This window comes from Neofelis nebulosa, chromosome 6, assembly GCF_028018385.1.
Source record: "Neofelis nebulosa isolate mNeoNeb1 chromosome 6, mNeoNeb1.pri, whole genome shotgun sequence".
NCBI classification, from domain to species: Eukaryota; Metazoa; Chordata; class Mammalia; order Carnivora; family Felidae; genus Neofelis; species Neofelis nebulosa.
Genome location: NC_080787.1, coordinates 124,238,267 through 124,264,854, shown reverse-complemented (window position 1 = coordinate 124,264,854; position 26,588 = coordinate 124,238,267). Strand labels below are relative to the sequence as shown.

The 26,588-nt window shown below is 37.9% G+C and overlaps 1 protein-coding gene across 17 annotated transcripts in view; it reads right to left on the bottom strand.

Moving 5' to 3' along the window:
• Window positions 1-26,588, bottom strand: part of EYA4 (EYA transcriptional coactivator and phosphatase 4) — a 318,259-nt gene that overhangs the window by 31,010 nt on the left and 260,661 nt on the right. For 10 of the 17 annotated variants that reach the window (XM_058735321.1, XM_058735320.1, XM_058735326.1 and 7 more), the window contains 7 exons: window positions 23,142-23,208; window positions 21,752-21,894; window positions 21,466-21,609; window positions 18,834-18,913; window positions 14,697-14,880; window positions 6,437-6,573; window positions 4,984-5,067 (listed from right to left, as the gene is read on the bottom strand). In XM_058735321.1, coding sequence (XP_058591304.1) covers window positions 4,984-5,067; window positions 6,437-6,573; window positions 14,697-14,880; window positions 18,834-18,913; window positions 21,466-21,609; window positions 21,752-21,894; window positions 23,142-23,208 — 839 coding nt within the window. Of the gene's footprint in view, window positions 1-4,983; window positions 5,068-6,436; window positions 6,574-14,696; window positions 14,881-18,833; window positions 18,914-21,465; window positions 21,610-21,751; window positions 21,895-23,141; window positions 23,209-26,588 lie in introns of those variants that run through there. The other 7 variants (XM_058735325.1, XM_058735324.1, XM_058735330.1 and 4 more) reach the window with 3 other exon arrangements.

Below are 26,588 nucleotides of genomic sequence, written 5' to 3'. Positions count from 1 at the left end.
ATGTTTCAGATCTCATTTTTGCAAGAAAAAAAGTTGGGGAAATACTCTATTCTAGTGGTTCTTAAAGCATGGCTCATCAGCTTCAGTGGATGTTTATTCCAAATGCAAAATCTTGGGCTGCCCCCCCACCCCGGGCTGCCCCCCCCCCCCCAGACCTACAGAATCAGAAATTCTGGGCGTGGGACGCAGCCATCTGTGCTTAACAAGTCCTGTGGGTTTATGGTGACTCACACACACGTTCGAGAAACACTGTTCCAGTCTAAGCCCCTACCACTTCTTACTTACTGCTCAGAAGCCTGCTCTCCACACAGCAGCCAGTTCTAAACCATCATGTGCCCACTCAGCCCAAAACCCTCCGACACGCTGCACCTAGAATAAATCCCCAGTGCCTTGCGGGAGATGACACGGCCCCCTGCTCACCACTCTGTTCTTACCCTGGGTCAGTCCCTCCCTGGTTTACAACCTTCCAGCCACACTTGTTCATATTCCTGGAACAGTGGAAGACTCTTCCTGTGGCAGGGCCCTCCTGTGCCCTCTGCTTGGAATGCTCCTCCCTGTTCTCCCCTTCCCCCGACATCTGCATAGCTAGCTCCTTCTTGAAATTCAGGTCTCAGCATCATCACCTCCAGGGTCAGCCCCTCCTCCCCCAGGCCACTCTCTACATGACCCAGGTTCATTGTCTTCACAGCAGTTATCACTATCTGCAATGATTTTGTTTGCTTGTAAGCTCCCTGAGAGCAGGATGCGGGTCTGCCTTGTGGTAAGTAAATTATTTGTTAGATGAATACAGTCCCTCGTGTCCCCATTTTCACTTGTGGTGTGTGGTGAGGTTGAAGCTCCCCAAAGCCCTCTTGGTCCCCTCTGAATGACCCCTGAGCTGTGTGTGGTCTCCAGCTTCAAAAGATGGGTCTGACCTAATATCCCTTATTTAGCTATTTCTCGATATGCCAAGCTATTATTGTCTTCCTGGCCAACAGACCATGCCAATTTCCTCTGATGTTAAGAAAAATGTCAACGATCAAATGCCTTTTAGAAAAATATAAATAATAATTCAATAAATAGGGTCATCTAAGTTGTTTTGCATGAAATTCAGGAAGGGTGTTCTCATTTTGATGAGAAAAAATAGAGCCTTAAACAAAGTTTTCTTTTAATTTCCTTAAATCGTCCTGAGTAAAACTATTCAACACGGTCAGTTGCAACAGGCTCCCCTCCTGTGAGAAGAGTGTAAAAATGCAAGGACTTAGCTATAAGACAGACCAGGTTTCCAGTAGATGCATTTATCATTCCGTGCCCTCGGTCAAGTTTCCCGACCCCTCATAGCCCTGGGTTTCTGCATCCATCCGACCTGGATCACAAGAAGTTCCAGCAGAGTCTTCCAGAGAATTAAGTGGGATAACAATTGCGAAAGCGATCAATCACAATTTTTTTGAGTGTTAATTCATGCCAACTGTTCTGCTAAGTCCTTTAAACATGTTTTCTCTTTAATTCTTATTCACGACAGGCAGTACTTTTCCCATTTTACAGAAATTGAGGCTGAGGGATTAAGTAATTTGCCTGAGATCAGAGAGCTACAAGCATCAGCACTGGGTTTTCAAAGTCAAGTTTATTTAACTCGAAGGTTCTGGTCCTTAACCATTATCCCTACTGCTTGTGAAATGCCAAATACAGGCTCCATCTACCACACGGTAGGTATTTTACAGATGGAAGGTTATCTTCCCTAAACTTTTCAATAGTGCCCTGATTCTTTTCCCATTCTGTGCTGCCATGAGGTACTGATATCTGTCTGCCACAATCCATTTCACTGAATGTTTCTTAGGTTTTGCTTCTTTTTTAAAAAATTAATTTTTTTAATGTTTATGTATTTTTGAGAGAGAGGGAGAGAGAGAGAGAGAGAGAGAGAGAGAGCAAGCAAGAGAAGGGGGGCAGAGAGAGAGGGAGACACAGAATGTGAAACAGGCTCCAGGCTCTGAACCATCAGCACAGGGCCCAATGCGGGGCTCAAACCCACCAATGACAAGTTCATGACCTGAGCCGAAGTCAGGCACTTAACCGACTGAGCCCCCCAGGCGCCCCGCTTAGGTTTTACTCGTGGATGAAAAAGTATCCCAATCATCTGAGGGAAGATAACTCAAATTATTTCAACTTGAGGAGAACTCACATAACTACCTACACGGTACCTCACTAATTGTCCTCACTCTTTTTAGTATATGTCACATATTGCATCCATGGCAGATGGATTGTGTATGCTGTGTGATGTGCTGTAGCAGAAACGAGATGGGCTATGGAGTCAAATAGTCCTGGGTCATCTCTGCCACTGACTGGCTGTGTGACTTTGCACATATTTTATTCCCTGAGTATGCTTCCTCCTCTAGAGACGGGGAGAACCACCTCTCTCTTGCAACTGTTGCGACACTTAATGCCTGGCACACTGGGGGCACTAAATAACATTAGTTGCCCTCCTCCCCTCACTTTGCCCCGCACCTTCTGTGAGCTCTGCTATTTAAAACAGAGAGGGAGGCAAACCATAAGAAGCCCTAAATACAGAGAACAAACTGAGAGTTGATGGGGATGGGGAACACGGGTGATGGGTATTAAAGAGGGCACTTGTTGGAATGAGCACTGGGTGTTATATGTACACGACGAATCACTGGGTTCTACTCCTGAAGTCAAGACTAAACTGTATGTTAAGTAACTTGAGAATTAAAAAAAAAAAAAAAAAAAAAAGAAAGAAAGGAAAGGAAAAGAAAATGTCTCTATTCTGTATTCCAACAAAGCTTTTTGACAGTATTTTAGGATAACGAAGCTTGTGCGTGAAGTAAGCCCTTCATGTCCGGGTGGGCGTCCAGGGAAGTAACACAGTTATTTCAACAATGCACCAGTGCTGAGGGAAGCATGGGAATTTTGTTGTTAAAACTGCTCTCAGAACCAGTCTGAAAGGCAGCTCGTTATTAGATTTTTTTTTTTTTTTTTTTTGTGGCTCTCCACCCCTCTCTGCCTCATTACCGGTGCCCCTTCTTATCCCAAAGGGAAGTCCATATTCAGTTCTGGGATGGGTGCAACTTTATGATATTTTTGAGAAAAAGAAAAAAAAAACTACATATATGTATATATATATGTAGTTTTTTATATATATATAAATATATATATAATATATAATATATTATATATATAATATATATTAATATATATATAATATAATATATATTATATTATATATTAATATATATTATATATATATATAAAATATATTATAATATATATAATATATATAGTCACATTTTGACCAGGCTGCTTATTTATCACCTGGGGTTCAAATGATCTTACTATTATTTTAAAGGTCAAAACCATCACAAAAAGGATGAAGATTTGAACTGGGAAAATACTTTAAAAATCTCAAGGTCATTCCAAAAGATGAGTTCCACCACTGATCTGACACAATGGAAGCAACATGGATATCTGGGTAAAGCCTCTAATGGTGACTATTTTGAAGGGAACTTTACTTGGATTCATATGTTCAAGTTAGATTATTTTAAACATTGATGTAACATGAAACTTGGCCATATAAAAATATTGCAATCAGTTCAGCAGGATTTACCATGTATTCCTCAGAAGCCAAAACTATTCCAGAAGAAATGCTTTAGATTATTATCTGGAAACTTTATTTAGACTGTATACTCTACCAGTAATAGAATTTTGAGTGTGCACCCCCAATTTATATACAGCTAATTTACTCATATATTATATACATATTCTTTAATTGATAGTAATATGCATGTATTTACAAAGTATGTGCATTATGAAACATATAACAATACAAATTGCAAGACAAAAATGTGTGTGTGCGTGCGTGTGTGTGTGTATACACACTATTTTCTTTCCTTATTTCAATGAAGCATCTCGTGTATATCTCGCATATATGCATACATTCTGCTCTGGAGACCACTGTTTTTAATGAGGATGACTGTCATAAAGGGGCTAAGACCTCTTTTTCTATATGGCTGGTAAGCAAAATTTCCCTTACGTAGCTGTTTAGTCACATATATTACCTACACTAAAAGTCACATACAATGTAGATTCATCAAGAGTGCGGTAGTTGTATATTTCAAGTAGGAAACACTTGAGCGCAATTTCATCATTACTAGCAAGGCTTAACAAACTTGCTAAAAATTGTGTGTTGGGCTGACGTGAGACCCTAAGAAATAATGTGACGCTATAAAGGCACAGGGAAGGCATTTCTGTAAGTAGAATATGTTAAAAGAACCAAAGTTAGATAACTTTGAATATGGTAATTGACTCTGGTCAGAATATGAATCCCACAGAGTCAGGGACTCACCTAGCAATGGCCTGAACCATTGTGTTTCCATCTGACACGCACCTTGGAGGTACACTGATCTTTGTCACGGCACCTACACAGCCAACACCAACGCGGTCCTAAGAAGCTAGCCAACCAACCGTGAAAAGCATGGCAGGAAAGAAGGAAGGGGAATCTGTCTCTGAATGTGTGTGTGTGTGGGGGGATGTGATGTGCTGTTCATATGCTTATTCAAAGTTACAAAAAATACCGGTGTTCCTAAATCCAAAGGATCTCTCAGACAAGAGATTACTTCCTTACTTCAACTGGCATTCTATAGCAACATTTAGTTCTGAAAGTTTCCTTATTAGAGAGTAACATATGATTTTATAATATCGAAAGCCCATTTTAATTTACAAAATAATTTTTCTAAGATGATTATGTCAGAGTAATGAGCTTGCTCTTGATGTAGAAAACCCAAAGGCATCTTGAAGAAAGAAAACAAATTCAATTCGAATTACTTTTGTAAAATTCGCCAGTTCTCCTCAAAGAACAATGAGCCACTGGAAATCAATTAAGAGCAGATTTGACAGCCTGAAACAAAAACTTAAATGTATTTAAATTGTGCTAGATTTTTGAACAAGATAAAATTCTAACCGAGTGTCTTGGGGTAAAATTTCTTGATCCCTTACCTTGCCATACTTCTGAGCATAAGACCCTGTGAGCAGTGAGTGGAAAACGATGATGGTTTCGTCCAAGTCCCAGACAAATACACGCTGAAGAAAAAAATAAATGTCAAACGATCATCAAATTCTAAGGAAACAGAAATCTCTACAAATGGAACACATCTGACTTTGTTGTTGTTGGATATAATCTCAATACCATTTCAGAAAAAGCTGTGCTACTCCGTTTATTTTTTTTCCAAATTTGCCAGGCATCCCCCCTATAAAACCAGAGGGGTGAGAGTGACACAAGTAATCGTAAGCTTAAAAGTCAGATGCCCTAATTTGAATGAATGTTTCCAAATACTTACTTGCAGTGAACGCCCAAAAAGTTAATCTTTCACCTGGTGGATTCACGAGATTTTTCAATTCATGCAAAGCACTAAATTTTTTAAAGTATTTCAAAAAGTCAGTGAGTGATCCCTAAACAGAAATTGTGCAGTATAGACCTTCGGGTCAGATTAGGCCATCCGATGGGTTGTTTAGCGTGCACAGGGTTTAGAAAGATTTCAAATTATTGATCAGCATTTCAAATTCAGGAGATTTCACACAAACTTCAGGGCTCTAGCGGCAGCAGAGAAACTGGAAGATACAATCATGCTGACATTTCACATGGCAGTGATGGGCAGGCCCCCTTAGACTGGGCCAATGTTCCCTAAGCTCCACAGTCTGCTGGCTCCCTGGCCCAGTTCACTCATTTATATCACCTGCTGGGTTCCTGAAGGCACTGGAATGTGCTATTGTCACTCAGCTGAAGGAAATGATTGAAGAGGCACAACGACTATTATTTTATTTTACCAAATCTGGAAATTTAGGTTTTTTTCTTAACTGAAGGTTGCGGTTGGGTAAGAAGTAACATAATATGGTTAAGAATAATTTCTCCTGATGTTTTATAATAAAAATCAACCTGCTCAGTATGGGTATATCTCAAAAGAGCTCTCAACCAGAAAAAGATGACACATGGAGACTTTTACAGATATAAAAATGTTAACATGTATCAAATGATTGTTCTTTTCCTATTTTCAGAAGACAACTTTTCCTTTCCATACAGATTAATTTTACCTTTTTAAATTTTATCGACCCACATACACATCTTTTGTTACCTTAATACTACAAAATAGAGTGTCTCTCAGAAAATCATCCTACAAACAATGGCTTTACGCTTTAAATTTCCATTTAGGCCAGTTAGAATCAAAAGATGTAATTATCTCAGGCCTAGAATTTGTAAAGTATCATCTTTTTTAAGTTGTTAGTGTTTTTAATTTTGCCATTACAATAGATGAAATCTCAAACTTGGGGTCCACTCATTTCATAACATATCTTTTTTTTTAAGTTTGAAACCTTATGGAACTATAAGGTATAGAATATGTCACTCAGTAAAATAAGACATCATATTCCACTCTTTGAGGGTAAGTTGGCATACCTCTAGGTCACTGTCAGGAGGTGGGGAGGGATTATTTTTCCGGCCTCTTCCTCGGGACTTTGACCCAGAACTCCTGCAAGTTCTCTCATCGAGGTCTTTGATAGGTGTGGAGGGGCTCTGCACGGTATCAAACTCTCCTAGGAATAACAGGATTTGCAACAACAACAGCACTTCATTTTTAGATCATGTATGAGTCCTTGTTATTAATTATCTTAACAAATCCATATACGTCAGAGAAAGCTCCTCATGACAAAGAAAATTTATAACCCAAATAGACAAAATCGCGATTCTGTTAAAAATGTTCCAGGTCACGCAAATCCCCTGTAGTTTCAGTCTATGTGATCTATTAAACATGAGTGTGTTTTATATTCTGTATGTCCTCACCTTCCCTGTCCCTACCCTTACCCACGTATTTATCTACATTTATATCTATTCTCACCTCCTTATGTCAGAGCTCAAAGGAGGAGATGTCTTCTTCTGGATCAATCCCATCTCTCCACCTGCAAATTTGACTCCCAACTGAATCATGCTCCATTAGTTAAACCCTCTCTTATCTTCCTTCCAATGTCTTGCTTTTCTGTGGGCCACAGACAAGTTTAAAATCCTTCCCATGACCTTGCCTTTCTACCTAGAAGGTATCTGCTTGTTATCTTCTCTTTTTAAACTGGTACTCCTTAAAAGAATAGTGCATAACAGTGCTGTCCAAAAGCAAGAGAATGTGAGCCACAAATAGAACCACATGTATAATTTAAAATTTTCTAGAAGCCACTGTAAAAAATGTAAAGAAACATGTAGAATTAATTTTGTTCACATATATTAACTGACCCAATACAACCACAATGGGATCATTTCAGCATGTAACCAATGTGAACAATTATCAATGACATGTTTTACATAATCCCTTCTTCATACCAAGTCTCTGAACTCCTGTGTGTATTTTACACTTACAGCAGACCTCAGCCTGTACTGGCCACACGGAAGTGTTCAACAGCCACATGTAGCCGATAGTGACAGTAGTGGACAGCACATTTGTCGCCACTTCCTGACACTGGATTTGTCATAATCAGTTCACCAAAATTCTGATAAAACTACTCTGACTCAGAGTCCCGGCGAACCACCCAAGTAACAAATGCAATAGACAGACTCGGCCCTTATCTTCTTAGATTCCTGTGCTGTGTTTGATCCTCTTAAACACCACCTTCATAGTGCCATTATGTGGCAGCTGATACCTTGCAGCTTCCCAGTTCTGGAAGCTCTATCAGCAGTCCTTCTCTGTTTAGGAGGCATGGACTCCTTTTCCTCCTTCCATTCCTTGTATGTTGGTATTTAAGAGTTCCAAACTTCGGTCACTCTCCTCCTCATTCCACACCATCTGGGCGACCTAACCCTTTCAGAGGTTAATCACCCTCTCTGTGATGACCCACACACAAATCTATAGCTCCAGTGAGGCCACATCCTACAGCGGTTTTAGACTGCACCTAACTGACTTCTCCATGTCCCACAGGGACCTCAAAGACTGACATGTCTAAAGTTGGTGATAGGGTGTCTTATCAGGAAGGAGCACTGAGCAGTGGCAAATCTACGGGAGGGGGTTAAGATAGACTGAGGCAACAGCGAGGTGCCATAAAACCTCACGAGTCACAAGAGTCAGACTTACTCTATGACTTGGAGCACTTCACTCAATCTCTGAGTCCCAGTTTCCTTGTATATTAAAGCATGGGCAATCATAGCTAGTTTGTAAATTATGGTGGTGAAAATGATCTATATTTAACTTGATTTAAATCGTATGCATAAAGCAAAAATTTCTAGGGTGGTCTGATGACAAGCTACAACAAATTTAAATGATAACATTTTTAAATATAAAGAAGTTATGACAATTATGCTTCATCATAAAATTAAAGAAAAATAATTATGAAGACAGCCAACAACTTTCTGATTGAAATAACCAAATATGAACAAACTGGATGAACATTTAGGTAGTATTTTTTCTGAAATGTTCCAAATAAATAGTGATTTTTACATAGCTAACCTCTAATTATTTTAATGGTTATAACATTTTCTTTGGAAAACATTGTGCATGTCAGGACAGCATCAAAAAAAAAAAAAAAAAAACCAAACATGTCCGTGTTTCAAATATTATTTGCTCTTAAAACACTGTTAGCATATTTCATACCATGGGTCTCTGCTATTGACTGTTGAGAATAGACAGTGTAATACAAAGTTCTTTAGTTTCTGGTTGAATATCACCCTACCTCTAGTAAATCGTGTTTGAGCTTACTTGCACAGGTATTAAATGAGGCTTTAGGTATTTAAACACATGCCAACTTAAAAAAAATATATCACACAATTTTTTTTTCTATTTTTAGTTATTTTTTTTAGCCAGAATTTTCTTATGGTTACTATGCTCTGCAAGTCAAATGTTCTTGTTTGGATAAAATACTGATTCAAATTAAGCCTCATAAGCTTATAACAATTTTTGGATCGCATCCTATAAAAACTTGTCTTTCTACTCATTACAGACCAATTTTCAGCTGTTAACTATCATGAAGCAGCTTTGTTCTTACAAAAATACAAGAGCTGAAAGGTAAAAAAAAAAAAAAACTTGCAAAATTCCAAAGCCATTGTGCTCAGTTATGGGTGACTGATTGTTGACTGGATCCATAAAGGAGGAGTTTGGCAGGAACCAGTCAGCTATTAAATGAATGAGGAGCCAGCTGCTAAAGAGCAGGAGGAGGAAGAAAAGAAAAGACTGGTCACAGGAAGTGTCCAGGTTTCAATAAAAGTAGGAGCCCTTAAAAGGGCTCTAAGAATTTGGACAAAATATGGACAGAAGTGTTTCGATGAGAGTGAAGGCATATCCTTTTAAGAAAACTATGACGAGTAGCTCCACATTCATGAAACACTTGGTATGTGCCACGGACTGCCTTCTTCCTTAAAAAGTTTACTGAAATATGCGTTTGGCTCTACTCACTGCTCATTATGCTGCCAGATTCTTCCATTTTACAACCTGGAATGGTTGTTTGCTTTTTCCTTCATGTGGCTAGAACTTCATTATCTATGTATACGGCGCTTTGGTTATTTGTTAATCAACATTAGGCTATTTGAAGTTTTAGGCAATTACAAATAAAGCTGCTAGAAACATTTTTGTTCACATCTTGTGGACATAAGCCCCCATTCCCCTAGGGTATATACTCAGAAGTGGGACTGCTGGGTCAGGGGGAAGTCAGGTATTCATCTTCAGTAGACACCAACCACCTTTTTACCAATGTGGTTATACAAATTCTCTCTGACTAGCAGTGAGATTTCCAGTTATTCCACATCCTTGCCAATACTTGGTATTGCTAGCCTTTTTTATATTAGTTATTGTGAGGGTATGTTTGTATCTCACTATAGTTTCAATTAGCATCTTCTTGATGAATAATGATGCAAAAACACTTTTCTTTCCCCATTTGGGAACTTCTTTTTTATGAGGAAACTGTTTAAATCTTTTGTCCATTTAAAAACTTGGGTCATCTTTTTCTTATTGATTTGTCAGAGCTCTTTATTGTGCAACATTCTTTACACACACACCCCCATATGTATATATACATATATATATATATATTCTTTACATATGTGTGTATACATATATACATGTGTGTGTATATACATGTGTGTGTATAAATATGTGTAAATGTGTGTGTACACACACACACACACACACATACAGAAATATATATATCTGATTTAAATCTCACTTTGAGCCAATGAATTTGGTCCTTCATTACTCTCCTTTAACAATGGGAAACGGGAAGGTTGTGAGATTTTAAATTAATTTACCAAGATGAAATAGCTTGTATGTGGAATGCCGGTATAATTTCAGAATTCTTGCTTTAACCACTAGGCTACCCTTCCTCCACCAAACAGCAACAGATCCTCCAGAGAGGTCAAATTTATCTATCTATCAAAAGAATAGATAGACTTTATACAATTTCTGGGAGAGTGAGGGCCAATGAATTCTTTGAAAGATCTTCATAGCAAAATTGGAGGTCTTTCAGGGTGTGTGTGTGGAATCTGGGTTCCTACAGATAACCACCCAGGTAGAACTGTACGAGCCTCTATATCTTTTGAAGGTGCTATCCTTTCTTCTGATAAAGGGTAAAACCAGGAACTTGAGCTCCACTGGTCATTAAACATTTGTTGACACTTTTTTTTTTTTTCTAAGAGAAAGCTGTTAATTCCAGTGTCTGCCAAATTTCACTCAGGTAATTGCACTAGGGAACTTTAGTGCTGCAGGTAGGGAAAAGGCGAATTGTCAGAGAAGTTAAATGTGGTCAGTCCTTTCTATCTAAATCCTCTTGTTAGCTTCCATTAAATAAATGAGCACTTTACTTTCCTTCCTGTCCTTGTGTGAAATGCCACCAAGCTATGGAAATTCTACTGAGTTCTGCCTAAGAAACTGGCTTCTTTTCAAAGAGTGAAGTGATCTTACTATATCTTTTACTTCTCTGAAGCAATTGTAAAGTTTAATTAGCTAATGTATTGCAATGTTTGCCAAGGTCTCAGAGTAAAGGATGATACTATTACAAATTACTAATTATATTTAATTTTATAGATGGTAGTTTCTTTAAATAGACTGTCAAACTGCCTAGTAAAGTAAAGTCAATAACTGAATGCTATTTGCAGTTTCCAAATAACATTAGTCGTTACCAATTGCCGTAGGCTTTTTCTTGGGCCAACGCTATGTGTGATGAATAATTATTCTTTAATCAGTACAGAAATGAATAAATGCACCTTCCAAGTTTTAGATATTTAGATCCAACCTAATTCCATTTAAGTTTATCCCTAAACCACAACAACCAGCCGTCTTTTATAGAACATCAAGCATGTTTCTATTTTAAAAATTAGAGAAGTCAACAGTACATGATTTATGAAAAAATGTGGATGTAATTGTTAGGGCTCTGTTTTAACTCCAAAATGCAGCACTGGTTAACGGGAAATACTTTTCATACCCTCGAACTAAGTACCTCAAATTTCATCAATAATGAATCCCACAGTTATCAACTTGTTTGCTTTTTGGATGCATGCCAGATCTGAAAAGGCAAAAATCAAACTTAAAACTACCTTGTCTGAAGGTCTGGGATCACAGACTCCCCTAAAAATCCAGACATGTATATTATTTTAATTTTGGTTAAAAGAAGAATATAATTAAAGTAAAAATTATTTCTTCTTTAAATATAACAGCAAGTCTGATAAGATCTGAAAATTATGTCGAACTATATTTGTTGGCATTAGCAATCAATGGAAACCTGAAGAAATTGCACCCTGATAGTGAATATGAGAAAGTCACATGTAGATGTGTCATACCAAAGTCACACATTGAGAACATCTACATGCTTGCATTTAGTATTTAAATATAAATAAAATAGCTATTCTGAATATTTATTACTTTTTAGTTAATGGAAAGTATCCATCTGTGTCTATCCTACAGAGAAAACTCTCGTGATAATACTGAAATTAGAGCTAAATCAACCTTTTACTCAAAGTGTTATCCAGTGTATATGTATTTAAAAACACCATGGTTTTCACTCATGGCGGTTCTATTGTAGTAACACAGTCTGCCCAGTCCTGTCTATCATTCAGTCTCCAGTATCTTGATCATCAATTACTTCTGTGATTTTCTTTTTGAACACAGTCATCCTACCCTGTTCTCCCCACACACTTACTATTGAGAAAAACCTTTCCCACTGTGATAAGATACCTCCTTATCTAAAGTATCTTCACTGTCTGTGAAGCAAGTATTCTGAAATCACTCATTCTTTAAATTAAGGTCATATTCTTGATGAAATGCAAGTGCTGACTCAAAGAGGATAAGGACAGATTTAGATCATGGGATTTAAGCTGAAATGACGTTCAAGTGAGTCAGGCACAGAGGCATAAAATTTAAGGGCTTTGAGAATGAATGTTTCCTTCAATTTTGTACCTCCGGTTTTCCTGGCTTTACCTTAGTCCTGGCCCTGCACAGGATATAACTACTCAGAGAGGCTGAGGCTAGATGAAAAGCCTCAACGGGAGCCTTAAGGGGACAAGGACCAGAAATTCAAAGGGGCTGTGTGGTCACAGGAGAAAGGATCTAAAGCGAAGATAAGAAGAAAGAAACTGAAATATAGAGGCACCAAAGGCAAAGTTTAGTATACATACTAGACCATATTCCCTCAGATCCACAGTTAGATCAGAGACACTATTTTGAACAGAGAACAAAAAAGAAAGGATGTCACCATTTCATCAATTCACGATATAAGCATATGTTGGCTATTCCTTAAAGTGTCAGCTTTATTTGAACTTCTTGTTGAAATTAGTTTTCTTGTTAATATTCCCTTTTTTGACACTCATACAATATTAATTATCTGCTTGATATTTGTCTTGTTTATCAAATGGAAGTTAAAGGAATGCAGAGAGCTCATTCCTTTAACAGTAATTGAAACATCAACAGTAATTGGTACCTAATAGGCACTCAATAAATAATTGTTAAATGGCCTTAAGTCTTCTTGGAATCACTGGTCCAATTAGAAAGAATTTATAGTGTTGTGCCCATGTTTCCCTATTTTCTTTCCCTTCCAACACTGGATGAAAAATAAACAGATGAGCCTGAATCCTGCAAACAACTGAAGTCAGAAAAAAAAAAAAAAAAAAAAAAAAAAAGCTTGGACATACTAATGGTGTTTATAAAAGTTCTTAACTTCATTTTCCTTATTGAATCTTGATAGTTCTTTATATATTCTGGATATAAGTCCTTTAGCAGATGTGTCTTCCAAGTACTTTCTCCAAATCTGTGGCTTGTCTTTTTATTCTTGTACAGTGTCTTTCAAAGAGCAGAAGTTCTTGATTTTATGAAGGCTAATTTCTTTTCTTTTAGAGATTGTGTTTTTAATGTACCTATAAAATCTTTATGTAACCCAAAGCCACAAAAATTTCCTCCATGTTATCTTATAGAAGGTTTATAGTTTTAGGTGTTTTTTTTTTTTTAATGTTTGTTTATTTTGAAAGACAGTGTGTGAGCAGGGGAGAGAGACAGAGGAAAAGAAAGAATCCCAAGCAGGCTCCACACCGTCAGCAGGGCTCCATCTCATGAACCATGATATCATGACCTGAGCCCAAATCAAGAGTCAGACGCTTAAACCCCTGTGCCACCCAGGCGCCCCTACAGTTTTAGTTTTTATATGTATTGTATGTATGTGGCATGAGTTACGAGTCATGATTCTGTTTTGGGGTTTGCTTTTTGTTCTTGCTGTTATTGTTGTTGCTATTTTTGCATATGGATGTCCAACTGTTCCAGCGCCATTTTTTGAAAAATAAACAAAATCCTTTATTTTCCAAATGCCTTTTGCACTTTTGTCAAAAATCCATTTTCTAGTGTATGTATATGGGTCCATTTCTACAATCTCTATTCTATTCCATTGTTCTGTGTATCTATCCTTTTGTCACTACCACACATTTCTGATAACTGTACTTTCTAATGAGTCTTGAAATCAGGGAATGTCAATCCCCAAACTTTGTTCCTATTTTTCAAAATGATTTCAGCTACTCTAGTTCCTTTGCCTTTCCTTGTAATTTTAGAATCATCTTGATAGATTTCTCCAAAAAGTCATGCTGGAATTCTGGATAGGATTACAATGAATCTTTATTAAATTTGCTTTTAACCTTAAATACTTCAGCTGCATCAGCAAATTCAAGTCCAGTAGCACTGCAGATCAGCTTCAGACAATGGAGAATACAGTGGATTTTAAGTAAGTGCTAATCAGACAAAGATATTAAACTACCTACTAACATCCTACAAATCCTAGGAATGTAGGAAATGTTCACTGGCTAGCGCTACTGATGACTCACCGAGATGAAGGAGTGACACAGTCTCTCAAGCTTAAGGGAAATATTATCAGTTATACCCCAAGAAGATAATATTACAGCTTTTCCAAGTTGTCAAGATCTTTACAAAAGAAAGAATATCAGGCAAAAGGTTCACTGGCCTTTTTGTATCCATATCCATACACACACACACACACACACACACACACACACAAAGTCATTTGAAATTAAAATCTCTTAGCCATCCACATCTAAAAGAAGGGTTTTCTGAAATGCCAGAAGAAAAGCCTCATCTTATATAGTTGTACTGGCACAGATTAAACATCAGTATAACTATATCAGAACTTTCAGCCTTGCTTTTGAAAAATGTTCTTTTTCTCCGTATTATTAGACACAGCAAAACATAAAAGTGTTTCACCTGGATGAAGATCTGTACCTGGTTGGCTAGTCAGTCCCTGAAGAGATTCCTGCAACTGATAGGTTGAGGTCGAAGATGATGTGCCATCAGCTGTGTTATTTGATGTCATATATGCTCCATACGTTGATGCTGAGTAATACTGTGCATACTGGTTTTGGCCAAAGGCTGTGTAGGATGGATAATCCTGAAATAACAATTGAGACATGTGTGCACTTGAAAGAGAAGTTACTCCTGGCATGCTCGAAAGCAAAGCAATCACCATGGCAACTGAAAGATTAGTGTTTGGCTCCATTTGTTGCAGAGTCCACGGTTTTGAGGGGATTCTAGCGAGTGCACATAGCTGTGAATGACCCTGCTGGTTTTGCGAACCAGGTCCCGCACATAATTCTCCATCTTCCTAAAGGTTGCATACTGCTTCACTTATCTGTAAGTACTTATCCAAGGATGTACATCATAAGGTCTTATGTACTGGAAGAGGAGAGAAGGAAATGGAATGAATTCACATTCACAGCAGTAGTTCTTACACATCTTTTAACATCGCCAGTAAGGAGACAGTATGACTGCCCTTCTCAGCTTCCATAGGGACCTCAGTCTGCATTACTGTGATTTCTGTTACCCTTCTGGGTTACTCTTGATCATTATGCACGGAATAAAGAGTAAATACAAGCAAATGGATACTAGAGTTTTTTTTACCCAGCCCTTTAAAGGCTATGGCATCTAAGGTCTTGACTTAAAAGTCTGAAGTGAGGTTTTCAAATATTTAGTTCGCTTTGTTTGTTACAGGGAAAAAAGAATTGGGTCAACTCCTCTGACCTGCTTTTTATTTAAAAATCCTAAGAACCTTAAAGTGATCTAAATAATCCTTCAAAATCCTTTTTACATATTAAGGTAACACATAGAAATTTGTTGCACTATTGGTGTTTAATGTATCTGGCATGTTTTAGCCCAAATTGTTATCAGTGATGACAAATCCTTGGTCAGGATTAAGATTTCGTGGTACACGTTCCTAAGGGAACAAAGTCACATTTGATGTGGTTTCCCCCCGCAAAGAAGAAATTCATTATATAAAGTAAATATGTGTATAAGCAAATATATGTATTATCAAAAAGGATTAAGTATAGTTGACCCTAGAACAACAAGGGTTTCAATTGTGTGTCCACTTACATACGGATTTTTTTTTCGATAAATAAAATACAGTACTACAAATGTATTTTTTCTTCCTTCTGATTTTCTAAATAACATTATCTTTTTTCCTAGCTTATTTACTGTAAGAATACAATATATAATACATATAACATATAAAGTATGTGTTAATCGACTGTTTATGTTATCAGCAAGACTTCTTGTCAACAGTGGGCTAAATTTTAGTTAAGTTTTGGAGGAGTCCAAAGTTATATGTGGAGTTTTGACTGTGTCAGGGGTTGGTGCCCCAAACCCCCCATCAACCACGTTGTCTGGTCCAACTCTAATATGGCAAAACACTAAAAATCTATTTGACTGCTCATTTCAGGACCTGATGTTCCCTCATTGCCACCTGTAAACCAAGGGAAAAAAACCTCTCAGCAATACTTCGACAACATAATTTCTCAGAGTAAAACGTGTAGCTACTACTTACTTTGTGTCAGGCACTGTTCTAAGACTCTAAGTCAATTTACTCATTTATTCCTCACAACCACTGTTCTAAGACTCTAAGTCAATTTACTCATTTATTCCTCACAACCACCTATGTGGTATTTTTACCCCATTTTACACTGAAGGGGACGAAGGCACAGAGTGGTTATGCGACCTGCTCAAAGTCAGACAGCTAGCAAGTTTCAGAACTGGAAATGGAACCCAGAGAGGCTGAGGCCAACATCTGCATGCTGAAGCTCTCTCTAAGGCTGCGAAATGCCCATACGGGCAGATGAAATTACAGGAAAGGTCCAGACTACTAGCTTCTTGTGCCTAAAACGTCTTTTTATACTCAAATGTATTTCAGAGATCTTCCCATCTCTTCATTTCCTCTACTGTCACCCTAGTCCAAGTTACCGTCACTTCCTGTTGGAACCAACGGACTGTTTTTCTAATTTGTCTCATTTTTAGGTTTGGCTTTCTCCAAAGTGCTGGAAGCCAGAGTAGTCTTTTCAAAACATAAACTTTATGATGCTATTCTCCTGCTCAAAATCCTTTAATAGCTTCCCATTGGGCTTGGAATAAAATTGAAATCCCTTACTGTAAACTACAGAGCCCTACACATACAGGGAGGGCCCTGCCTATCTTCACAAGTAAGTTTCCCCATCTGCCCTCATGCACAGACTAAACCCTACCCTTCTTTGAATTCTCTAGCACACTAAGGATTTCACCTCTCAGGAGTTTGGTACCTACCACTTCCCATGCCCAAACATCCTGGCCCTCCACCAAATTCTTAGAAGCACTGGCCTGAATGTTGCTTCTACAGATACGTCTTCCGCAAAATCCTCCCTACTCAATATTAGATTCCTATTAATATTTTTTAATAGGACCCTGTTCTGTCTCCTCACGCTTTTCAATTCTATATTATGTGTTTATTGGTTTATTGTTTGCTTCTCTCAGTAATTAAGAAGCTCCAGGAGGCATGAATCAGGTCCTATCCACTCCTGTCCCCTCTTACATGTCCCCAGCATATAGACCAGTTCCTAATACCTAATAACTACTCAGTAAGTATGAACTAAAATAATAGACTGGTATTCAAACCATGGTCCAAAATACAGGTTATGTTATTTTGGAGCCACTGGATTTAAATTTTTTCAGATAGTACTGGATCTATTTTATAACATGAATCTGTCTTCTCCTTTATGGATCTTTTTTAAATCCTCCCAAGCAGAACAGAGAAGTCTTTCTTTCATGCATATATTTCTATTAGTATATTCGTTATATCCTACCCTCTCTGTTCATATTATTTTCATATCTGTTTCTTTAGAATTGCTTCCCTCCAGACAGCAGAGAACAATGACATTACTTTTGAATCTTCAATGCCTAGTCAAAAGTCTAAAGTATATAAATGTTAAAAAAAATTTTTAAAAGTCTAAAGTATAGTAAGTGATCAATAAATGTTTGCTATATCAACAAATAAGTAAAATGAGCTACGTGGATTCTGAATATTTTTAAACATAAAATAAGCATACTAGCTTTGATGTTTCATGTTTTAAGAAACCATTTTTCTGACTAATGCCAAATTAAACAGTTTAATTCTATCAAAAATACTATTTTTCCACACTGTTTAATAATCATGATTTCTGTTATGCCTTTTGTTACATTAATAAAAATTAAAAGAAGGCAATTAATATGATTCCTTCAGTAAATCCAAAGAGCCCACCTGTGCAATAAATTAGATTTTAGACTACATAAAAAGCCCAACAATTACGTTAAAGTAAAATAGTGTATTGCCTACCAAGGAAATCAACTACCCTTGTATCTCAACTACTCTGAGCATGACTGAGAACAAAGGAATAAAGACAAAAGATTCTCAAGTGTCATTACAGTCACTCCTCAGAAACATTCATTCTTCTTCCACACATAATTCTACCAAACTAGATTTCAAAACTCACAAAATACTAAAAAAAAAAAAAAAACATAATTAGGAGGGGGACTAAGGACTGCTAGAGGCAAGCACAGTGACAAAAGCAAAAAAATGACAGCTGTCAGGAAAGTAGGAATCAAACATTTATTAAAATGAATCAGAACTAAAAGAAAAAAATAAATCCAAGAGGCATTTTGTTTAATGACAAAGATTTTGGATTAAAAATGCCACAACTTAATTACTGGTTGTAATTGAACCTCTTCATTAATATTCACAATAACTTGAGAAAATAAAATTATGTTTGGTACAGCTTAAGATAATAGGAAAATATGCAATAAATTTTGCAATTCCATGCCAAATGGTTAAACAAATCACCGTTTAAAGGTTTAAAGGGCAAACTTTTAGCAACCAGAAAACCTAAAATACCCAGATTAATACAGATCCCAAGAATTCTAGATATCTAATTTTTACTACCTGAAATGCCATCTTTAAACACAGAAACCTTTTTCTAGGAGAACACGCACTTATATGACAACCTACAACTATTCTTTGGAAATCTGAAAGATATAAAAAGTGGAAATACAGAAAAGCTACGATACCTGTTGTGAACCACTAAAGTTCGTTGAATTGGAAACTGAATTATTTGCATAAATAGTCGATGATGGGGCAAAACTAGAACCTAGAAAGAAAGAACAAATTGCATTTAAAAAGTATTTCTTTGCAAAATAATAAAAACCTTTCACTTTGCAGAATCCAATGAGAGAAATATATTTTAAGTTTTGTTAAGGCAACGGAATGTGCAATTTGAAGTTGAAAGATTTATAAGGAAAAATGTGCTTAGTTCTATCCCTCTTGTGACAACAGTTAAAGTCTTTGGTACAGATGTCTGCTGGACTGAACAGGAGCATGTGGGAACAGTCTTAAGGACAGCAGCTAAAGACATTTAAAGGTTAAATATCTAGAAGAGCAGAGGTTCTCAAAGAATAAAATATTACGCAGAGTAGTTCTAGGAAACTACTGGAACTTTCAAATGGTCGTACCAACTGCATACACACAAAAAACCATTTGAGTTAAACATCTGGATAGGGTTAGCTTAGGAAATAAACACAGAACCCACTGAGAATTAATGCTTAAAGCAACCTGTGTTTTCTTTCTTCCTATGTCCTTTCCTTAGAACCAAGAAAGATGTGAACTAGGGCTTAGACTCAAGGGAGAACTGCTCATGCTGCAATCACCTAAGGTTCGGAAGCCTCCTAAAATTTTACTACAAGGGGTGCCTGGGTGGCTCAGTCAGCTGAGCATCCGACTTCGGCTAAGGTCATGATCTCATGGTTCATGAGTTCAAGCCCCATATCGGGCTCTGTACTGACAGCTCAGAGCCTGGAGCCTGCTTGGGATTCTGTGTCTCCCTCTCTCTCTCTCTGTTCCTCCCCTGCTCACGTTCTGTCTCTCTCTGTCTCAAAAATAAATAAACATTAAATTTTTTTTTAAAAAAATTGAAAGTTTACTACAAGGTCAGAAGCTTAATTATTTTTTTTTTAAATTAGGGAAAAGCAAGTGTAATATCAATTTAAAGATTATTTTTTAAAAAATATGTTCTATGGAAGGGTGCCCGGGTGGCTCAGTCGGTTAAGCCTCTGACTTCAGCTTGGGTCATGATCTCACGGTTTTTGAGTTTGAGCCCCACGTAGGGCTCTGTGCTATCGGAGCAAAACCCCCTTCGGATCCTCTGCCTCCCTCTTTCTCTGCCCTGACCTGCTCTTGCATGTCTGTCTCTCAGAAATAAACATTAAAAAAAATACATGTCCTATGGAACGTACCTGTGAAGAAGTAAAATTAAAGACTACTGACACAGCTGATTGTTTTCTTAGTTTTTAATATCTATTTATTTATTTTGAGAGGGAGGGAGGGAGGGAGAGAGAGAGGGAGAATAAATCCCAAGCAGGCTCTGCACTGACAGAGCCCAATGCGGGGCTCAATGTCACGAACCATTAAGATCATGACCTGAGGGGCGCCTGGGTGGCTCAGTCAGTTAAGCATCCGACTTCAGCTCAGGTCATGATCTCGTGGTCCGTGAGTTCGAGCCCCGCGTCGGGCTCTGGGCTGACGGCTCAGAGCCTGGAGCCTGCTTCCAATTCTGTGTCTCCCTCTCTCTCTGCCCCTCCCCCGTTCATGCTCTGAACACTTTAATACTGCTAACTGAAGCTGAGTGGCTCACTGTGGCTTTCGACTGTGTGTAACTATATCTCTACCTACATTCTAGGTAAAAAGAGATCTGCCACTTTAGCTAGAAAGGTCTAAGTAATTAATTTCATTGTAGTCGATGAACTGAAATTTCAATAGTAGTTGATTAAAATATGTTCTTGTAGCCCCAAATGTATCACTAACACTATGGACAAAATGATGGAAACAAGCTTTTAATGTCTTCCTATGCCACTAAAATTCTTTCTGCAACTACTATGTACTGATCAAACATAGAGGCAAAATTAAATACTTGTATATGGAGGATTGTTTTCGGGGGGAGGTGCAAATTATATAAATATTCCTATTAAGAAATATAGTGTTAATCAAAAGGTACGTAGGAAGGAATAAAATCCGCAATCATTCAATGGTACATAGGACTTAGAAAAGTGTTAACCCAATTTTAAAGATAATCGAAGAGCATTATGTACATAAAGAGTACTGTCATGAATCTGTGAATGTCACTTAAGTAGATGCCAAATGTGTGACTGGCATGACTTGGAGGCTACTTTGCTTGGGCCTAGTTTTATGCAACTTAAATTAAGTATTTAAATTTGGCACGGGGCACGTTGCTTGATGTACATTCAATTACTGTCATTGCGTTTTTTTCCTTCGTATTTGTCTTTCCTGATGTGAACAGCAGTGCCAATTAAAACCATTTTCATGGGGGTGCCTGGGTGGCTCAGTCAGTTAAGCGTCCGACTTCGGCTCAGGTCATGAGCTCGCAGTTTGTGAGTTCAAGCCCCGCGTCAGGCTCTGTGCTGACTGCTCAGAGCCTGGAGCCTGTTTCAGATTCTATGTCTCCCTCTCTCTCTCTGACCCTCCCCCGTTCATGCTCTGTCTCTCTCTGTCTCAAAAATAAATAAACGTGAAAAAAAAGAAAAGAAAAAAAACCACCATTTTCCTGGATGCATCTTCTTAGTCTGAAGTCAAGGAGTCTCGGTCAAGGAATTCATCCTCATATAACACGTTTCCTGTGTGGCTACTCACCTGGCATCTGGTAAGAATAAGGCGTCTGGCCTGGCTGGGGGGTAGAAAACCCCGGACTGTAACTGAGGCACCCACTCTGTAACGGGGACTGAGTCTGTGAAAGTCCACTCTCTGTCTTGATCCCTGGCAACATCACGCCCAGATCTGTTTGGGAAATGCATGTGCAAAGCATTTCATTAGTCAGATGACCCTACTTCTGAGTTGTAGCTTACATTAGAATATATAACCACTGGCCAGCAGGATTGCCCGCTCATAACCAAAGGAAAAGAGAGGAGATGTGAAATACCGTAAGTGGGCAGGCTGTAGGGCTGTCCTGTCTGTGAGTAGGCTGTGTAGACGGCTGGCTGCTGCATCCCCGAATACTGAGTCTGGCCTGCATAGGCAGTCATTGTTTGAGCTGCTGGTGTAGAAAGAATGTGTGGATAGGGCCTAAATATCAGAAAAATAGCATTACTGTGGCAACAAAGACTGCACATTAATTCAGACAGCTTAGATTCAGTGAAACCTTACAATAGCCAGGAGGTAATGCCCTTCTTTATCCGCAATACAATTGTAACAACAAGGAAAGGACAAGAAAGAGTCTGAATGCCAGGAGCCCAGGCTCTGCGACAAATCAGTCTAATGACTGTGGACAAATAGTTTCAACTCCCTAAAGACGTGCACCTCACCTACGAAATGAGAAATTGGGATCAGATATTATATCTAAAGTGTCTTCCGGGTCTGTAATTCTTATTTATATCTGAAATCGTACTCCAGTTAATGTGCAGACAAGGGAAGTGGAGTACAGGCCAGTGAATATGCTCCTGAGTATACTTCTACTCGGTAGGAGTGAACTAATGTTATGCAATGGATACAAGAGTCATCAAAAGCCCTACCAAGAACTCTCTACCCTGAACTGGAAATCTTAAAAAAAAAAAAAAAAAAATGAAGAAGGAAGGAAAGGAAAAAGGGAGACAGCTGCTTCCTGAAAAGAAATGGAATGCCATTCCCTTTATCATGCCAATTTTACAGAATGCTCCCAAATGGATAGCCAAACACCAGCCCCTGTTTAAGGTTATTTTCTGTAGCTGCTACAGAAAATAACATTTAAATGTGTGGGAGTCATGGATCCAATCTCTCAACATATCTGGCTGATTATAACGGAGTTCAGATATACATTTAACATTGCTCAACATGACGTGTCTACCGTTGTCTTCAATAAGCTGACTACTTTTGTTAATGTTATTCAAAAATACGGTTTTTAGAACTTGAAATCCAGTGAAAATGATGTAACGATCGAACAAATTATGGAGTGCTAATGTCTGAATAAAATGCAATCTCGTTAGAGTTTCCTTAAGCTACTCAGCATTTTTTGCATGTTCATTAAGAAATCAGTGTGTTCTGGTTTGAGCTTGATGCCTTTCCTCATGGTATATAAATAACCAGAATTAAGGGAAATTGTCCGGAAGAACATGAGTATCTCTCTATTTCTAGATTTGTACAGGATATTTATCTATAGGTCTAATCCAGCCAACTAGTCTATCCAAGTGTCTATCTATTCAGCTATCTTTCTATAACACATTTATGTAGATGGACATAAATGTATCCCAATTTCAAGTTATGTTGTGTGAATACAGACTAATAAAGTTAACCCCGGAGAATTCTCGCAAATCTGAAAGAATCTATTGACCACTTACTTGGAAGGATATAGCTGTGGGGAGTATTGATGCGCTGATCTGGGGCTGTAGCCACTACTAGTAATTACTGTAAGACACAAAAACCAGTGCAAAAAAAGTTGCTTCGTAAATATGTTTCACTAGAAGGAACAAACCAATTTGAAGACGTTACTGTGCTGAAGAGATGTTTCTTAAAATTCACACACTTTCTACACGGAAAAATCTCATTTTCTAAACAGAGACAGATGCCTAAACATTTCATCCTAATTGAACGGTTTCAAGTGTGTTGTAAGAGAATGAAATTCATTCTTGTCACAAACCCTTCCTCTCTGTCACTCTTCTGCTCTCTCGCATCAGTAGCCTCCTCTTTTGTATTAATACGTATGAACAATTATCTTTGATTACAGGTACTCAAGCTCTCACGAGGTAAAAGTCCATTTTTAAAGTTTACAAACTGTATGTTTTAAATTCCAAATATATGACTGCAACGTACTGCTCTTCCTCCACATTTGTTCTACTAAAATTTTAAGAACAACGTGAAGTCCCAAGCTGCGTTTCGAAATTGTAAAACACTATCATTTTCTATTTCCTCTCCTTGTACCAATCGCAGGAGTAGTGAGAAATGCCGAGTCCGAGATTTTCAACTAGTAGTTGGAAAATGGATAGAAAGCCTGAGTGATAACGCACCACTTCTTAAGAAACACGTTTGCAAGGTACGGCAGCCATCGTATTTACAAATATATTCTGAACTATCACAGAGAGTCCGCTTTTGGGAAGAACTTCAAGGTGAATGTTGGGTCCTATTAACGTTTCGTCCCAAACTGGAATACATTCGGAAGTTTGGAAGGTTCTCTTTCCTTTAACCACCTGCCTTGACTAAGACAGATGTATTGCAAATACATGGACTCCAAAGTGTTCAGGCAGGTCCCTCAGAGCCAATCCATACTGGGCAAGCACACAGAGTGTCTTCATTAGGCCATCTGCTGTTCATTCACTTTTCAAAAAGATTAAAGTAGTACACAAGGCAGCGCTGGAGTTAGTTTAGTCTAATCAATCATGGTTATACTTCAAAGTGGTATGTCCCTTCTAAGTTGTTCATAGCAGTACTGGAGCTAAGCTCTTAGAATTGTAAAAGTGACAAATAGGTTTAGGTTGCTAACTATTTTATGAAACATGATCTATTTCCATATCCAAATGCTATTAAGTACCCTTGTGATCTGTCATTTCATAAACACGTAGGATTGAATACATGTGAAATGCTATTTGGCCTGTAAGCTCTGGGTATGGAAAGTATATTATAGTTTTCACAGCAATCGTGCAGGAAGCATGTTTTCAAAGATATTATGAGTCATTTTGGAAAATCATTGAATACGACTAGAGGTGTGTTGTGTTCTACCAAGCAAACTTTAAGTGAACTAGCCATACGTATTTGAAAATAAACGGACCAATGAACTATTTTCTACTTATGTATTAACATAAAGACATTAGCATTAGGCTGCCTTGTGTAGGATGTTAATGTGTTGACGTGTTAATGTTAATGTCTCTTCATGTTTAAACCTTTGAAATCAATTTCATGAGAACAAGTTTGTTGTTGTTGTCGTCGCTGTCGTTTTACCACACCACAGGCACTAAATGTATATTACACAATAGCAATAGTGTTATTCCACAGGAAATCCAGTGTGATTAATTAGCTCACAACAGTGAACGCTCTGTTTGGCAAAAATAGAGTTAAATGAGGCAAAACTCCATGTGTTTTTGTGCCTTGTTTATAACACGGTGCTTTGGCACACTCAAGACTTTACAGTAATCAGTTCTTCTCAAGATTATAGATCACAAGGCTTTTCCGAAGGGACATCAAATAATGAAAAGAACCATTCACCACAGCAGCTTTTATAAAATGAGCTGAAGAGCAAAATTATTTCAGAAAAAAAAAACCAAAACAAAACCTCCCATATATCTGAATGAATCTGAATATACAGGATGCTTCCTCCCTCGAATGAATGAATCTAGACAATCATGAAAATAATGTACCCATGCCAGTGTCAAGACTCAACCTTTGAAATGTCATAGTAATGTCTTTATATTCACTTTCTAAACAGAATGCAAAACCGTTGGCTCAGAAAACTGACACGTTCACATAAAACTTGGAGAGCTGGTGCTTCTTAACTAAAATTGACATATGTATTCTAACTCATGGATCTGCAGATAACAAGAAACAACAAAATGTGGCTAAAGTGGGGTGAGATTATGCTGACCAAAGTAAAGTCCGTTTCTCCACAGGGCAGTCTCATCTCCAGTAGGGTTTCTGGAGATACCGTGTACAGATTTGGGAGACTTTCCTTTTATTCCCCATTGTCATTTAATTAATTAAGAGACATTACCCAAAGCACTCAGCTCATTATACTTCATCATTGCTGCACATAAAAGTAAGGAACCTGCTTGTTTTCAAAATGTCCTGAGAATTAATTACAACAAATTTCTATACAATATTACCAGGTTCTCAGAGGGTGATGCAAACAATTTTAAGGTGTTACTCTAATTACTGTGAGACCTTAGATCAGTGACTCTCAAGGGAGTGGCAGATGGGGAGTGAGGTAGGGGGGTAGGCAGGAATTTTGCCTGCTGGGGGACATTTAAAATGTCTGGAGACATTTTTGGTTGTCATATTGCCATTCTGGGATAGATGATAGGGGTGTTGCTGAACATCTAACAATGCAGATGACAGATCTTCCACTAAAAAAAAAAAAGTTAGCCAAATTTTTAATAGTACTGCTGTTGAGAATCCCTGACCTGGAACATTGTCCAAAAGAACCTCGTCTGTGGTGCTGGAAATATTCTATATCTGAGCTGTTCAACGTGGCGGCCACTAAAAGGTCACATGCAGCTATTAAACGCTTGTAATGTGACTGGTGTGACGAGAGACACAATTTTTACTTTTAAAGCCAAATTTTCAATAATTTACACTTAAATAGCCACATATGGCCAGTGACGACTGGACAGCACAGCCCTGGATAATTCTTAAATGAAAACTGGCAAACTATTTGTAAAGATAATGTGACTGAATTTTAGACAGGATGACTGTTTACAGCACTTTTGTTTTCCAGTTCTGTATTTTCCAATGAGGTCTTCCAGAAGTCATGGCCAGACTGATCAGAACACTGTTCTGTACTCATTTATACCAGTGACCAGCTGGGAGGCCTGGACCGTCTGGCCTTAACCACCTTTAGCTTATCTGTGTCTCTGTACTCTCGCCTATAAAACAGATCAGAGACCTCCATAATTCTTTCTGGAGCTACCATTGTACGATTTTGTCACTTAGCTTTCAATTAGCTGGTGGTATACTATTTGAGGATGTCAGCAATTAGTGATTCCGTTCCTTTCCCTAAAAATGTGTTCAGAAGCATTCGCTCTGCAAAAAGTTTACAAGGGATATGGTAGGTGAACAATAAAGAATGCTAGAGTAAGCTG